The sequence below is a fragment of the Pseudoliparis swirei genome, chromosome 12, assembly GCF_029220125.1.
Source record: "Pseudoliparis swirei isolate HS2019 ecotype Mariana Trench chromosome 12, NWPU_hadal_v1, whole genome shotgun sequence".
NCBI lineage: Eukaryota > Metazoa > Chordata > Actinopteri > Perciformes > Liparidae > Pseudoliparis > Pseudoliparis swirei.
Window position 1 is genome coordinate 9754145 of NC_079399.1, and position 17932 is coordinate 9772076.

Sequence of the window (17932 nt, forward strand, 5' to 3'; positions counted from 1 at the left end):
TCATATACGTACATGGAAACATACAGATGAAGTGTCTTACCTTGATGTGAAAGTGTGTTTCTCATGATCGTAATCATCCGAAAGAAAAACAGGAATAGTCAGTTTGTACATTACTTCCATTTCAGCATTAAATACAAACAAATGCCATTGAAAAACACATTAAAGTACAAAGCGTTAATGAGAACTACATCTGGCTCTTGATGACATTTTTACAACAACAACAACAACAAAAGTGTCTTGTGTTTTATTTTTTAGAGTTTGGAAAACCCTATTTTAGTTTGTGCGTGATTTGCGGTCTGTGCTTCCACTAGCGTGAGCGCCTCACTCTCCAAAAGATAATGACAAACACCTTCACCGGGATCTCCAAACTACACTGAACAGACAAAACAAGAGAAGGAAAACATTCCCCTTCTCTGAATAACCAGCGCATTAACAGCAGAAATTTAAATGTGTGTAAATGGGGACTTGGCATGCTCCCGACCCCCCCGAGCGGCTCTCGTCGACACGGCACAAGCCACACATGCCCTTTTCCTGCGGACTTTCCGCCTCGGTGGAGACCAGAAGAACGCCTCTACTTGACCTCTGACCTTCAGTAGGAAGATACGTGACACGCAGTTAGAAGCACATTAGCAGCTGAGAGCCCGCGGGCATTCCAGGATTGGCCGGGATGGTATATTCCTACAGGACATGCCAGGAGTCAAACCCTTCAGGATTGAATGACTGTGGGTCCTCGTCTCTGGCGATGCATTCCTCCAAGGGCTTGGTATTTAGCAGAAAGGTCTTTGATGTTATACAACACACTTTGCCTCCACACACCCGATCGCTCACTCCTTCAATGCATAGTGACCGCCCTTCACATTCTGAAGTGCGACATGTAAGAAGCAAATTGGGAAGCATGGGGAAGTGCAGCACTGGGTTAAAGTCACCTACTGTCAATAGATGACACCCATTGAGCCCTAACAGAGCAGCAGAACTGCTCTCAGCCATGTCAGTGATGCCTGTCACTGGGATTATTGTCCACAGGATCACAGGAGAGCACACCACCAGAAACTCTCAGCGGTGCTCCGACATGTTGCCTTGGGAACCTATCACAGTCCACGGCTTGGTGAAAGAGGAAAGATGCCAGACTTGACGTCCAATAATAAGCTGGTTGTAAATGGGGTTCATTGGGGGGCTTCACTCAGGGCCGTGGGGACTGTCACCATAAATAACCAGGCTTCAGTCTCCCTTTCAACCAGCGGAGAAGACCATAAGAGGAAATTGTCACTGGGGACGTCCATATATGACGAGGCTTAACAGCATCAAAATATGGTACTTGTTTACACTCTCGGCTAAGTGTAGGTGCAGTGTTAATGTGTTAAAGTTGGAGTCATGCTCGAGGAGTGATGATTATGGGATGGCAGATAGAAAACGGAGCCTTCAGACTGTGAGCACAAAAACGTGCACACACACACACACACACCCCTCCAGCTCAGGGCCTGTTTGAAAAAAGAAGCTATGACACTCTTCTGGCCGTGTTTTACATCTCAGGGCTGTTTCCATCTCCTCGGGGGCCAAAGTGCTGACTCAATAGGAAGCGTCCTTGGCAGGAGCCCAAATGGCCTTTAATCAGCCATTGGGCTGCATAGGCAAGGAGAGGCTGAGATGCTGAACATGATCAGCATTTCAACACTGAAGGGGCTATAGAAGAAAGTGGACTCCTGCACAATACAGCCAAGTAAGGTTCATTATTAAAATGTGCTACATAGCAGTCAGGGAAAACTTTTCACCACTTAAAGGGGCTGGCGGAGACAAGTATGTCATCTCATTTTGTAATCAACTCCCAATTCAGTCTGCAAACCCCTGGAGAGAAAACGCACGTTACGCCACACTTGTCTCATCAGACTCTTTTCGACAACCCCTGAGCCTTCTTGATATTGAGTAGCTTACATAAGACAAATGTAGAGACCCCTGTGGCCTGTTGGGATGCTAACTGGTACTGAGATGCATGCATGCTTTCTCACACAGCAGTAGTGGTCATGTGCGTCTGGTGTAAAGTGTTTCACAGCAGGCATGGCCCGGTGGAGATGAGACAACCATGTACGGCAGCTAGAACCAAAGCACACTGCTTCCTCCGAGGAGAGGAGTGCACAGGTGGCAAAACATTCATGAAGGAATATATTGGTTAAAAAAAAAAAAAATAAGTCGGTGTTTGTCCATTTTGGTGTGATTTAATTTGTACCTATTTATTAAAATATGTTTAAAGTTTTGGTTGTAAAGAGTAGGTCGAGCGTTTTTTTTCCTCAGAACTATCTTCTGGTTTCCAGGAAGTAAAGCATTTGACATTTAAAAAAACGGATGAAAAATCCACATTCTGTCCATAATTGAGTAAAGAAAATTGTCAATTAGTTTAATAGACAATAAAGACAATTTTGAAATTAATTTTAAAACTAAACAGTGTTTATGTGGGAAACACGTTTGATCTAGGCTGCCATAGTGTTCTTGGTTTTGGACCAGTGGTAATAATGAGCAAAGTAGCACTGCCTGTGAAGCTGTTAGTACTACTCTGTACCTCTATCTATTACCCTTTAGCTTCCCCAAAAATAACTGTGTTGGTGCATGAGCAGCAGTAGCTCGCATGGCTTCACAGGAGACGGAGAAAAGAGCAGTGTTAGAGCAGTACAGCACACGTCTCGTAAGATACCACTTAGAAACAACCGCGGCTACTACGATTAGAGAGAGTGAGGCAGTGTGGGAAATTATCTCAATCTGTTCCTTCAGATTGTATAAACAGCATCACTTGTGTGACCAGAATACACAGTCTCATCCGAGGCTCAGCCTCCGAGGACATAATGCCATTTCATAACAAAAGCCTCCTCAGCCTCTCTTGATGGGAAGGGGGTTCATCATCAATACACTGATTAGGATTTCAGCAGAAGCCACGCGCTAATCAACAATAAGAGCACTTGAGCTTTGTGCACTCTGTTGTGATTTAGCCGGGTAGTGATCACAGAAACGGCGAGGGGCATTGATTTCTAGACAAACATGTTTAAGAACCAAGATGCCCGACATGTTCCTGCTGAATAGGAGGGACAACTTTGTTCGACAGAAATAAGCAACTGATGGAGAAAAAAAGAGAGCAAGTGATGGTTTGTGTATACGTTTGTCCAAGTGTGTGGTACTCAAAGGACGATGAATAAAAAAAGATGGGCATCCCAGTAAAAACATATTTACAGACATGTCTTCCTTCCCTGGCATCTACAGTATCGTGTTCACACAAAGCCTGAACCAGAATCTCCATTCCAAACAGATTGTAAAATATGAATGGCCACTTTACATGACAATTGGTGTGAACCCGGCTGTGGGATTCCTGCATGACAATGAAGTCTCCACACATAATTGCTGCCCTCAACTTCCCCTGCTGCATTGTCCTCTACTTCCCAAAGAAGCCTGAGTATGGCTACCCTTTGGTCAGTCAAGACCTTTTGTCATCTTCGAGGAAGTATTCGGAAGATAATCAGCCATACTTGTTCCACTTGTGGATCCTTCATCCTTCCATGTCCTGCAGCTTAAGGACGTTGGCTTTGACTAGGTCTGGGTGATATGGGGGCCCTTCTAGCTTTAGGGGTGGGTAGGGGGCCGTTAAAGAGATCTAGGTGGGCTTACTGACATTCAATAATTCCATAAATGGAGTAGTCGGGGGTCAGCGCTGCAGGGGCTGCTGGGAGAAGCAGCCCAATTCTGCAGCCCATTTTCTGGACTGACAGTGTATTCTCATCTGAGGGGTACAACAACTATTTGGCGCCATAATAAAGACTCCTATTACAATACAGTCGTCCAGGGAGGCGCTCAAAGGAAAGTGTTCCCATGCTGCTACCCATGGAATACACTTCCTCAGTGCTCACACTTCATGTCATATGAAGGGTTAAAAGTGGAAACAACCTGAAATGTTACATTTACCCTCCTTGAAAAACAAGTGATGAAACAAATTCCTGCAAGGAGCTTCATTTCCACGCAACAGTTTACTCGCTCCGTCGGCATGAACTTCACGACAGTCACTACATCTTCACACCTCAGCAAGCATCCTGACATGGTTTATGAACTGACTCATGATCTCATGGTTCCTGTGTTAATTATTCAGCTTTTAACTGCTTTTGGAGCATGCGAGATGAGAGGAATTGCCCCACGCTCAAGGCTGCAAACAACCTTATCCATGCAGATAAAAACAGATTGTTATAAATATATTATGCGAATGTTAGGTTGTGATAGCGGCAGTGCTTCCTCTAAAAAGCCTCAAATATGAGACAATTATTAGCGACTCTAGGATGCATATTGTACTTCTAACTTCTTCTCACTGTTAGTGTGTCTGCGTCTTGGTCTTTATCTCCCCCCCCCCCTATGTTGGATTGACAGGTCTGCCAGTCTGTCAATTTGTATTCCAGTTTGTCTCCCCTGTCTGGAAGTAAGAGAGAACGAGGTGAAACTGGGTGAGGATGTTTGGCAGAGAGAAAATTCCCGATGCATGACTCCCTCCGCTCAGGCTTGGACGGCGAGCTGTCAGTCGGCCAGTTCATTGTTTGGCTTTTGTGTGTGACATCAGCTCTGTGCTGCCTGGATTCGTAGTGAAGAGGTGATTTGGCCGATGTACGACACTTCCTCTGCAACCAAAGGCCGTGACCGCTGCACGTTAGGGGCAGAGTATCAGTCTGCTGTTGCTATGCAAGGAACTTTGGCCTCAGGGGCAACAATACATATTCAGAAGGATAAGTGTTGAGCCATAGTATTCAACGCTGTCCTGAAAAAACTCCTGTGTTTTAGTTCTCCTTCCTGTTAGTCCATAATTATTCCAAGTTTTAAACTAGGATATTAAAAAATGCTCATAATAAGCTTCTATCGTTGCCCCATGTCGAAATAAATACGGACTTAGCCTTATCCTCTTTAAACAAAGCTGAGCCTTAGAAATATGTCACTTGACTGGTTACACAAACTAGTGCCTTTCAGCAAAAGTCACACCAGGCCAGCTGCAACGAAGAGAAGCTTCATGGTGGCTGTGTTTACTAGTGAGGCCACATTTAATGAAGGCAAGCTTTTTCAGGACTTCGTTCACAAATTCAATTCAGGTCAAGACTCGAGTTGACTGTTTAACATGAAGCCTCAAACTAAACTGAGGTTGAAATAATCTACGATCCTTGGACAATGGCGCCAACAACCTCACGTACAAAATAAACGCTGTGAGACCAGAGAAGACACGAACCATTTACAGTCTCAAGGGCTACTTAAGTAATCAGGGGTTGGTTTGGCAGAGCGTTGGTTTCGAGATTTGCTGATATGAAAATTGTGGTTTTGCGGTTCAGCCATTAACTAAAGTGACGTTAGAAGGCTACACGAGCATCCCTAAATCCAAAACACATCCATAAATGTGCATTGAGGGACGGAGCTGCGGAAGTGGAAACACTCACAGTGCTTTGTTCGTCTGGTGCTTGTCCATTTACTTATTGTATGACTCAAAAGAGGTGGACACACCAGAATGGTAAGTTCTCAGGTTATATTCTCAATATTATCCATTGTCAAGAACATTTTTGGAAAGCTTCGAATGGGGGGAACTGAATCATGTTAACCCACACAATAACACAATTGACAAAACTTTTCACTGCATAAGCCACAGGATTCAAAACCCCAACTGAACCTTTAATGATGTGCGATTCAGATAAAAAAAAGTTCTTTTGACAGCCTCAGCAATCGCAGTGGCGTCCCTATTTATCTCTGCATGAAGCGCCGTGGTGAGCGATTCATGTTTAATGAATAGAACAATTCACTTTAACATGTACAGGGGTCAAAAAGCAGCCATTAGCGTGATGAACTCCAGCCTTCCATACAATCATGTTTCGATTGATCCAGTAATGACGAGTACGAATAGCTGGATGAAGCACATTTAGATCAAGCTGGTCCAATCAGCTTAACCGCTCATCAGGGAAAATGTAATAAATGGTGATGAAATAAAAACATATTGCGACTGTGATTCTGTATTTTGTATTAATTTCACGCTCAAAGAAGACTAACAGAGCTAAAAATGACCATTCGAGCCGTCAAACACAACATGATCCATGTATGTTGCCATCCGTGAAACTTTACAGCATAACTAATAAGCACCTGCCACCAGCACAAACGTCCCTCAATTAGTATTAGTTCAGGAGATATGACCCATAGTGTTCACTCACAATGACATATATGCACACGCGACAGCTGCACGATTCTGTTGGAGTGTGCTGCAACCCATAAAAGTTTATCAAATTAAACACCACGAACCACACAGAGACAAAAGCATACCTACAAACGTCCGCTGCCTTTGTAAAAGAACAAGTGCAACGTGCGGTCCGTGAGTTTGCGTAGGCGTGTTTGAGGAATGCAGTAACTGCCAGGTAATTAGGGTTCACATTCAGGTATGTCGAGCCGCAGGGGAGCCAGAGCAAGAGACAGGCAGACAGACACTCTGTGGGTTTAGTATGACTTAATCTCCCGCCGAGCACAACCACGACAAAAGCACTCAGGTAGGGACATATCGACACCGGTGTGGTCTCCATGATCAAAGCTTTCAGCGCGGTCCTGCCCTCATGCCTTGGAAATGAACCAATTAGGGATAAGGGGGATGGGGGGGGGGAGGGGTGAGAGTTGGTTGTGCTGCGTTCCGTACACCACGCTGGCAGCAGCTTCAGACGAGGTAATTATACGTGCTCTGCCTGTCTTTCCCTGCAACACTCAAACTCACTGCTATCATGACTCACTCATCTCTCTACACCCCGACATTATATGCCTGAAACACAGTCAAACTGCAGCTACATGTCGGACAATTAAAGCCCTGTTGTCGGTGACGGTGCTTTAACCCTCCCAAGACTGCTCTCCACCGAGCTGACACCAGCGCACCTTTCTGCATTCATCGCTATGACTCACGCAGCTTGTCTGAGCCCCATGAAGGGCAAGGAGCATTGTTCATTTTAACGGCATATTCATGGGAAGGAGGATTAACTCCTCCAGTCGGGGCAGAATGTGGCAAAAGGGCTTGAGGAAAATTACAAGAATGTGCTTTGTCACATTTTTATAAGAGCAGAGTTATATTCATGACACGGAGCTTACATCCATCTAGGTGTTTTCTCTCATGCACAAGCAAGCAGATGACTGGTGCTGTCGTGCTAAGATGATTACCGGTAGTCCATTTTTTTATTCGTTAATTCATAGAAAATGAATTCCAAACAATCTCGACAATCATTTCATAGTTTAAGCCATTTATCAAATGAAAGTGCAACATTTGCTGCTTTCAGCTTCTCAAATGTGAGAAGGGTTTGGATGATGAGCTGCTTCACCAAATAGCTTGAGCAATATTCAAACTCTCTATGGAGCACACGTACTGCTGATAAGGATGAACAAACCCATGCAAGTCATTGTCATTAAAACATTTGGTTTGATTTTTAAATATATTTCCATTGGTCTCCATGGCAACTTGCAGCAAAGCCCCTTTAGTGTGTGACCTCCTAGCTTGTAGACGTGTGGGAGTCGGACGTAATTAGCCATCACGGACCTGTAGGTCACACATGTCTACCTGTGGAAATACACTCAAACCCAATCCCCGGGATGACTGACAGCATGCAACCATGTGTGGTTGCGTTTTCACGGGGAAATGTAATGATCCCCTGCAGAGTCATCACAGCCAGTGTAGTAATGAGTGTGTGCCAGACAGAGATGTAGAGAGATGGGAACAAGTGTGTCGATGTGTTGTTTTGCAAGTGTGTGTTTGCAATCTGGATCCTGACACGGACAGATGCTCGGGCCTGCTCTCTTGTCACTCTCCATCCTTGTGGGGCACTTGATATCTTCATTTTTGTTATCCCTCCTTCTCCACTGTTCAACGAGGACCACCGGGTAATTATTGTGTACATGTATTCATATTCATTGAGAGAAAGAAGAAATGTGTAAAAAACATCTAGCTTCTCCGTTTGCTGCTGCAGACGGGAATCTTCCTTCAGTGCATTGAACCATAACGAAATAGACTTGAGTTCAAAGACAACACGTCAACAATTTAGTACACATACATTTTTGAAATTTCCCCACTGTGGGACGAATAAAGGTATATATATCATGTCATATAGAAATAAAATTCATATGGATAATTCCTATTATTGGCTTTTAGTGCATCCTGACTACATGCCTAACCAATGACTTACATTAGAAAACAAGTCAAAATAGAAAAGGCCGATGGACTTTAGTATTGATCATTTAGCCTGCAGACATTTCCGAAGCAGATACTCTGTGGTCCTGTAGACGGGCTGTCTGGAAGCTGCTGAAAACCTTGAACCAGAATAGCTCTGATAATGTATCTGTCATGAATGTGTGTCATCACGACCTATTCTCCAACACCACAGTGGAAAACGAAATGGGTGCATGCCTAGCCTGCTTTATTTAAAGATCTCAGCATGACTGCATAACGTTAAGTGATACACACATGCTGAAGCTCACACATGTCATTTAAATACAATATCTATCCAACGGCCGGAGGTTGTGACATTTACTGCCATAAGCATACATTCAATATTTCAACATGAACTAGATGTCTAAATGTTGAGATTATCATCACACAGCTCCTGTTGAGAATGTTTTGTTGAATTGTACAATTTGAGCTCTGTGAAATGTCATCTTTCTAACAAAGTCTGCAGGTCCGGGGAATAAAAGAGTTCCTTAAAAGCCTGTTGATCATGTGAGTAACAGCACAGCAGACGTGAGCCCCTCACACCCCTTCCTGCTCAAATGAGGAGGCCAGCTGCATATACAACTTTCCCACATACACACAGGAGATGGGTGGTCAGGACAGAAACTCCCTCGCTACATTACAAAAAGAGCGAAACCATCCATTGATTATGCCTTTGCAGTGATAGCACTTCTGGAAAGATGAGATGCGACTCCTTTTTCCCGTTTTTCCAGCACACATGAATGTGTACGGATGGGAAAGTGATCGCATGCACTTGAGATGACCGACTCGATGTAATGTAAGTAGTGTATGGCACCCACTGAGAAGGAGAAGACTGTGTGATCTGTTTTGTCGTCTTTGCTGAGATCACATCAATGCTCTATGTTTGAGTCCACAGGTCAAAAGCAGTGAGGTTAAAGGTCATTGTGATAGCCATCAGTGCCCACTACAGCCAGATGCTCTCCAAATAGCTAAATATTGGTACTTGTAGTTTATGCTTAACAAAGAAGGTTCCAAAAAGGCCCTAAACACGGGTTGTTTACATAAAGAGCCTCTAAGTATGTGTTTATGTGACTCTTTCCATATGATGGGAATGTGATCTATCCCTTTTTAGTGCTCCTCATACCCACACTCTTCTATAACGTCAACAGCAGCTCACTTTGCTAATTGACTTTCTCTGTCCTCCTCTCAGGACAATAAAGGCTGGTCCTTGACTTCTTTATGACTTCCACTTTATGAGTCCCTAGTTGATTATGCCCTTAAGAAGCCCTTAATAAAGAGTAAAGTAAATAGAACTTCCGGCAAAGCCCATGGAAAACGCAGGCTGTGGTGAAAGGCTTTCTCCTTTTGGCTGAATGCCAGCCTTGTAGCCTGGGACCGAGATGAAGAGGATATTCACCCAAAGACATACGCTAAATGAGAGGCTCATGAAAAGCTCAGTGTGCCACTAAGGCAATGAAAAAGCTCTTGGTTTAGCCGTATAGTATGCTTTTCTAATAATAACATCACATATTGCATGCATATGTAGTGGCAAACACAAAGGAATAAATACATAACACTGCAGCTTAATTGGAAATCTTGGATCTCTGCTTTTCCCTGTGAAGGTACACATGTCGGTGCCCCTGTAGTGGAAATAGATTGGAAAACTTTGAATAGATGATCTTTTTTTCTATATTATTTTTAACTGCTCTAATTATTCATCACACCAGCTGTGCAGTCATCCTGAGGGCCCTCAATAACCACAATGGGCCAACAAAAAATGACCCTCATCTTAAACAAAAAACTAATTTCCTGCTTGGTGAAAGAGCTGGGACACGAGTCAAGATAAAAGGACTGAAACAGGAAGTGAGGTGAGTGTCGGGCATGTAAAGTGGTGAACTTTCTCCTCCCTCGCTTTAGAAGGCTAATAAAACAGTCAATTAAAAGCCACCTTTCCTTCTGCTTCACCCCCTGACAGACACAACACCTCTGGGTGTCCCCTGCATTTCTGACATTCTTCAGGCCAGTTAAGCCAGAGGCCACACGATTGCCCCCCACCACATTTTATCAGCTGTTCAGTGGGAGTCAGAGAAAGGCCTTGAACATCCAACTGTCCTGTGGGAGAATAGCTCTCCTACTCAAGCACCCACTCAGCGTAGTTTAGCCAGCAACAACACGGCCATCTATTTACAACCCTTCCTCTCTCTCTTTATGACACCCATATTTGTTTTAATCGCCCACCCATCAGCACAATGCCGGACACTTGCCTCCGCTGCCTCTTTCAATGGACGGAAATTGGGAATGTAAAACAGACGAGTAGTGAAAGGACATGCGGCTCCATCAGCCTCCGGACAAACAATGGAGAATCTCCCCGTGTTTAGCTGCTACTTCCTCCTGAACACAGCACTGACAATGAGGCGCTATTGTGTCTGCCGTTTCTGGATGAGCGTGCATCTTCAAAAAGGCTGCCGCCGCCGAGGAGAATTTTCTCTCAGATAAGATAAAACAATTACAATCTTCAGAGATCGCTGGAAAGATAGTAGGAAACAGAGGGAGTAATATAATTGGACACAGAAATAAAGCAACCGTTGTGCTTGTTCACTACAAAACCTTTCAAATTCAACTGTATTGTCTCCAAAGCAAAATGTGTTTTGCTAAATGAAGGTGAAAGACAAAACTTGGAGTAGCTGAATAGAAAACTTGATAGGTTAGATCAAATATATTACTGGGGTCAAATTGACCCCAAGGGTAGAATATGTTAGTAAATGTAAAGGTAACAGGAGGGTTAAAGTGTCACAAATCTGAAACAAGTGCTTCAAAACCAGGATGGGATTGTTTGTTTTGGGATTACAGACCAGACCCACTGTTCACATGACACATACTTAAAAAGAAAGTGCTGATCATCAGAGATCAATATCTTTACTCTCAGTATATCAAACATTTATGAGAAAGTTCCAACCAAAAAGGTTGATATAAATGACTGCAGTGCATTCGACAACCGGCGACACCATCTTGTCGTGCTTATATTGTTCCCTGGTGAAAGATTATGTGATGTGCAGCCCGGAGCACAAGTGTTTGTTTACATCATAAGAAATGATGCTCTCTTGCAGACAAGGGGTCTCAGAGGCCTTGATAAGGATTGTGGGTATTTATTACACCCAGCAGAGCCCTTTCAGTGAAATGGTTGATACTAATCTAGCACACACTGAAGATGTTCTCTGATTCTTAGTACTTATATCTGTTTACTATATGTGTTGCATATTGACAAACAATTGAGACAAAGCCGGTCACACAAGGATGAACATCAGGCTGTCAGCCGGACTAGAGTCCACACAAATCCCTCTGTATTGCGAGCCCAGAGGACAGTTTAAGTGTGGCTGGAGATCTTGCTTATGCTATACAATGAAGGTCCCTCGAGACTGACTTTTGTGTCCTGTAATTGCCCCCAGTCTAGCTCTCTGGTCTCAAAGGCACAGAGAGAGGGGAGATATCTACAGACCAATCACAGCCCAGTTAGTGAAACCTCCATCAGCTGGTCACAGCTCCATCTTTCACACTCCTCTCACTCCTCCGGGGGGAGAAAAGCACTGGGCTGAAGCCAATTCAAAACTACAGGGTGACACACACACACACACACACACAAAGAGAGCCCAAGAGAGAGTGACACACACACACACACACAAAGAGAGCCCAAGAGAGAGTGACAGAGAAATACCTTGACCTGCTGATTCCCCTCTAAAATCCTCAATGCCAAAGTTTGGGCTCTTAATAATTATAGCCTTCAAAAGGAAAAGATAGTTTAACTCTCTGGAACCGACGCTTTGTTTCAGCCCCGGTTTTGCAGTTAATCTCTCGTAAATCCTAAATCTCTGTAGGACTCACAGTCTGCCAAAGTTGGAGAAATATATCGACGGAGAGCTTACGATACATGCAAAAGCCGGTGTTGGTTATGAAAGCTAATTTGGAAGCTATCGAGCACCGGAGAAGGTAATTGACAGTAAGGTTTGGGTGAAACTAAATAAATGTAGATACATACAGTAGTTATAGTTATGAAGTCGTGCCACTACATGAACACCATATCTTCAGGACCTTGTGTCAGTTGGAATGGCCAGTGAGACCAAAAAGACGTGATAAACACCGCCACATGAATATTTGCATAGTCATACAGACGGTCCAACTGACACACGAGGACTCAACCAGGACTTTAGAAACATCCTGGTGGTCTACAGATCCTGCTGTATCGCCCCAGCAAGAAGCACAGAAGCCACGATCTCTGCCTCCTCCATGGCCTGCAGACACACCAATCACACGCCTCTCTGTATGTAAACAGCAGTCATTCAGTGGAGCTGGTAAGGTGTATGATTCAGACACTTCTGAAGAAAGGTCACTCCCAGTGCTGTAGCAACAAGAGGCCCTCTCAGTCTTGCTCCAGGACTGCGATAGCCTGCCCCGCTATTCATTTACTGCCCCTGCCATCGACAGCCCCGTCGCTATTAATCACAGCAAAGAGCCAGGCTTATATGCTCGTGGGGCTGGTTGATCCACCCACACTGAATGCCGAGGCGAGTCACTGGACAGGTGAGGTCAGAGTAGATTAATAATCAGAGTGTAAATCCACCCCCCCCCACCACCCCCAAATCCCCTACAGGAAATCGCAGGCAGGGTGAAAGCTCCTCAGGACCTCCTCTCCGCTCGCTGCTTATTGATCGCCAGCGACTTCATTCCCATCATTCACCGTGACAGCGACCACTCACTTCAGCAGAGTGCAGCAGGGCTGAAAATGTCTCAGCATCACGCTGGTATTTACCTGTGGCTCAGTTTCTAACCGCACATTGATGTTGAACACGAGTGTAATGGGCCCTTTATGCAAGATACTTTTATATGACCGGCAGTGGGCTTTCAACAATATGATGGATCATGCTGAGCAGGTCACAGACACTTTTATCTCTAATGGCACATTGCAAACACTCTAATGGCACATTGCAAAAACAACCACCTCTCATGCCACTATAGGTTCTCAAACACTTCAGATCTTTGTGGCTATTGTCTAGAATCATAACCCCTTTATTACATAATTTACCACTGGAAATTAGGTGTATTATAGAGTGGATATGAAACTAAATGTATAGTTGGGAGTGGGACACAATGTTGCAGAGTTTCATTTACTGTCATGTATAACAGTTCATAGGTGGGGTCCCTGTTGCGCCATGTGACCCTCATGACCTGTGTCTGTCCAGGTTCCTCTTACCTTATTAGAGTAGGGCGGCTTGGCGAGGTTGATTCTGTCTCTGATGAGCTTATCCCTGATCATGATCTTCAGCTTCAGCTTGGGGTAAATCACCAGCTCCCTCCTGTTGCCCAGCGTCAGGTTCCTCTGCGCGCTCATGTAGCCGCCGTTGCGCCCAATCCGGTCACTGTTGGGCTCAGTCCAGGACTTGGATCCCCGCAGTCTGGACTCGTACTGGTCCACCATGTGACTGGTATAAATCTCGGATGCAGGTGCCATCGGCTCCAGGGTGAAATAGAGTCCACTGGCCGTCTCGTTGGCTTCATCCTTCAGCCTCCTCACCGCCTCGTGGATCCTTTGCCTGTGGTGAGGGATGTAGACCCCGATGGCATCCAGGTCGGGGTCTCCGATTTGTTTGCAAACCTCCAGATCGTCATATCCATTATCCACAAACGCCTCGACGTGCTGGGCGAGCTGGAGGGTCTTCAGCCACTCGTAAACGATGACAGGTCCGTTGCTTGTCATTTTGGCCGTTGCCAGATTGGCTACAACTCGGCAGGGAAGAAGACACTAAAGTGATGGTTTCAGACGCATTGTGCGGTAGTGAATGGCGGCGTGTGTGGGCTCTCTAAGTATTCAGGAAGTAAAGATGTCGGCACTACACATGTTTTGGTTTCTCCATAACAAAGGTGTGTTAAGTCCAGTCCCCCTTATCTGTCCGCGGTGTTGCTAGACACAGCAGAGTCGTGGATTAAAGGTTCAGCCTGACAGTCTGTTGGACTGGAACACCTGTAAATATTGACACATGGAGATCACTCTAGTTCCACTTGAAACAGCTTTCAAATCCCAAATGTCCTTTCAGTGACTTACCATGCGCCGTCAGACACAATGCGTAGGCTTCCTTTGGCAAACAAGAAAGCAGTTTCCTTAAACTATTGTTATTCAAATAGCTTTTCAACCAGATTTTGTCCGATACGCACGGCAGCTGCTGCGTCTTAATTTTTTTTTTTAAACAACCTTTTCACAGCTTATCCTCCTTCTTTAAAGTCCTCTGCAGCGCAACACGCGAAGGCGTTGAATGCATAAATCCAGAAGGAGGCCAAATGACGGCTTTAAAATGACGCAGAGTCGGCCACCGCAAGGCTCAGGCTACGCGCAGTCCGGTTCTTCCAGCCGGCACATCGCTACACTGGAGCCGCAGCCGAGAGCCAACATGCTCAGCGCTGCTGCCGCTCTGCCGTCCACGCCCCCAACATCTCACTGTACCCATTTAAAAATAGTGATGCGAGTCCTCTACCCAACTTGTCACGCCGCCTCGGGGGGAACACAGCGGCTCACCGGGTCCCGCCGACTTGGCCAAAGTTGGTCCGGTGACGACAGCGCACGTTGAACCTGTCTGTCGCTCAGCAGAAGCGAAACCACAAGTCATATCATTCCCCTGCGTTGTGATTTCATTCTCCGCACCCCTCTCTCTCTCTCTCTCTCTCTCTCTCTCTCTCTCTCTCACACTCACACTCACACACACACACGCGCTCTCACTCATTCAGCATTTCCACGGGTTGGGTTCCCGATGCGCACGAGCTCCCTCTATGTGGCAAGTGAGGAACTGCAGATTTCGCAGCACTGGAGCTGATGAAATAAAAGAAACCCAGGCAGTAACTATCCATTATCCGTATGTAGAAAGACATTTGATGCAACTTCTTGTTGATAACACCGGAGAGGATGCAGAGTCCAACTGTCTATCAGATTGCCGCAGCACTGGAAGCCATGAGACAAGTCAAACTGTGGAAACCGAGAGGGGCAGAACACTGCTTGAATAAGACCTGTCCACTCTGTCCAAACAGAAGCCAAGCCAGCTGCTGCTGATGCATGCTTCCTCAAATGTGAGGCGACAGCTTGTTAGGGGTCAGTTTGATACAATCACCATCTCGGCTCTGGGCTGGAAGTGATTTGCCTCAGCCCATTATGACATGCGACGGGGCTAGAGTGGAGGAGGAGTGGGGAAGCATATCAAACAGCCTGGCATTTGAGAAGTGACGTCAGAAACGTGCAAGAAATGCACATCTGAATGTCAGAGGAAGAGGTGTGAGCCACTGTAGCTCCTTCATCATGTCTCACTTAGTCCAATCAGACTAGAGTTACTTGACATATTTTTGATTGACCTGACGGCTGCAGTAATCACATATTCTCTGAAATGCTCTATTGTCCCTCCTCCTTTCTAGCTTGACTTTTAATAAACCGAAAATCTCATACAGTGTGACCTTCAGAACAATCCACACAGTAATAAACAATAAAACACCTGGAATAATATCAGTCAGAAAATCAGCTTTAATGCCTCAGATTAGGAGGAATATCTGACAATCAAGACAAAAAGAGGAGGCGAGGAACCACGTTTAACATTCACTCTGAACACAAACCTATCGGTTTAATTGTCCTGCTCTCGTATGAAGGAAAATAACTTCTCCAGCTCTGTTCAGACTTTTCATAGATGAGTTTTAGGAGCAAGGTGTGATGGGAGTCGAGTCGACAGATGGAACAGGGGGACGGGTGCTCTAAGGTGGGTCTGCTGGCAGTGCCAGGAGTGCTGTGTTTCCACTCCGCTGCCCCGGGCCACAGGGAGCGACCAACAAGCGCCTCGCTGGCTGTCTGGAAGTACACAGAAACGTTTGTTTGTGATGCATCTCGATGTGACTGCCCTGCAGGTGTGCCTGAGTTTTTTATGAAACACATTGACAGTAAAATAACACAACGACTTCTTGAGTAGCTGTGACATGGATGTCGGAGGAGGTTACCGACTCAGCCATCGAGCCGGCAGGATTTTCCGTCCACCGCGCGGACAGAACAAAGACTCTCTCTGGTAAAGATCGTGGAGGGGGGGTATGTCTCATGATAAACAGATCTTGGTGCAACCAAAGTCATGTACATACTCTCAAGTCGTTCTGTTCCCCGGACCTGGAGTACCTAATGCTCATGTGTCGACCATTCTGGCTACCGCGGGAGTTTACAGCAGTCACCGTAACTGCTGTGTACATTCCGCCTCAAGCTAACACGGACATAGCGCTGAAGGAACTCTACGGGCGATCAGCGAGCAGGAGTCGGCACACCCGAGGCTGCTTTCAATGTGGCGGGGACTACAACAAATCGAACATGAAGAAAGTTCTCCCGAAGTTCTACCAACACATAACAAGCAACACGCGGGGGGAGCGGATTCTCGACCACTGCTACACTCCCTTCCGGGATGGATACAAAGCCCTCCTCCGCCCACCGTTCGGCAAATCGGACCACCGCTCCATCCAACTACTCCCCGCCTACAGGCAGAAGCTGAAGCAGCAACCAATCGCTGTGAAGGAAGTGCAACGCTGGTCGGACCAATCGGAGTCTATGCTACAGGACTGTTTTGAACGTGCTGACTGGGATATGTTCAGGGTCGCGTCGGACAACAACGTCAGTGAGTACGCGTCCTCAGTCACCGGGTTCATCAAGAAATGCATAGATGACGTTGTTCCTACCAAGTCGGTTCGGATTTATCCCAACCAGAAACCGTGGATAAATGGCGATGTTCGCGCTGCACTCCGCACGCGTAACACCGCCTTTGACTCCGGGAATATGGCGGAATACAAAAGAGCCCGCTACGACCTCCGTAAGACCATCGGCTCTGCCAAGCGGGAGTTCAGGAACAAGGTGGAGGAAAAGCTCAAGAGCCATGACGTGAGAGGTGTGTGGAAGGGGCTACAGACAATCACGGACTTCAGAGGGAGAACCAGCGGTGAAGAGAACTCCTCTACCTCCCTCCCAGGCGAGCTAAATACATTCTTTGCTCGGTTCGACGTGAACGGCAGCCGCCGAAGGCAGCGCTGCCCGAGGAGACCAGCCTGCTGATCATCTCAGAGGCTGACGTGCGCAGAGCCTTCAAGCGGGTGGACATCCGGAAGGCGGCAGGTCCCGACCACATCCCGGGGCGCGCCCTCAGAGCATGTGCAGACCAGTTGGCAGGAGTCTTCGCAGACATCTTCAACCTCTCCCTGTCCCAGGCTGTTGTTCCTGAGAGCTTCAAGATGTCCACCATTGTGCCTGTCCCCAAACACCCCAAGGTAACCTGCCTGAATGACTGGAGACCCGTAGCCCTCACCTCGATTGTCAGTAAATGCTTCGAGAGGTTGGTCAAGGACTTCATTTGTTCCATGTTGCCTGCCACGCTGGACCCATGGCAATTTGCATATCGTCAAAACAGATCCACCGACGACGCATTGCCATGGCACTTCACACCGCCCTTTCCCACCTGGAGGGAGGAACTGTTGTGTGCGAATGCTGGTTGTGGACTACAGCTCAGCGTTCAACACTATTGTTCCCGCCAAGCTCGACACCAAGCTCAGAGGTCTAGGCCTGCACTCTACCATGTGCAGCTGGATACTGGACTTCCTGCCGGGCCGCCGCCAGGTGGTGAGGATGGGCAGTACCACCTCAGAGCCGCTGACCCTCAACACGGGAGCCCCTCAGGGATGCGTGTTGAG

General features: G+C 46.3%; 1 protein-coding gene across 3 annotated transcripts in view; it reads right to left on the reverse strand.

Annotated features, from left to right (window-relative positions):
• The window catches only part of sash1a (SAM and SH3 domain containing 1a), a 150737-nt gene extending 135908 nt beyond the window's left edge, over window positions 1-14829 (reverse strand). For 2 of the 3 annotated variants that reach the window (XM_056427909.1, XM_056427908.1), the window contains exon 1: window positions 13443-14829. In XM_056427909.1, coding sequence (XP_056283884.1) covers window positions 13443-13946 — 504 coding nt within the window. In that variant the 5' untranslated portion in view covers window positions 13947-14829. The remainder of the gene's footprint in view (window positions 1-13442) is intronic. The other variant, XM_056427907.1, reaches the window with a different exon arrangement.
• Between the last annotated feature and the right edge of the window lie 3103 nt (window positions 14830-17932).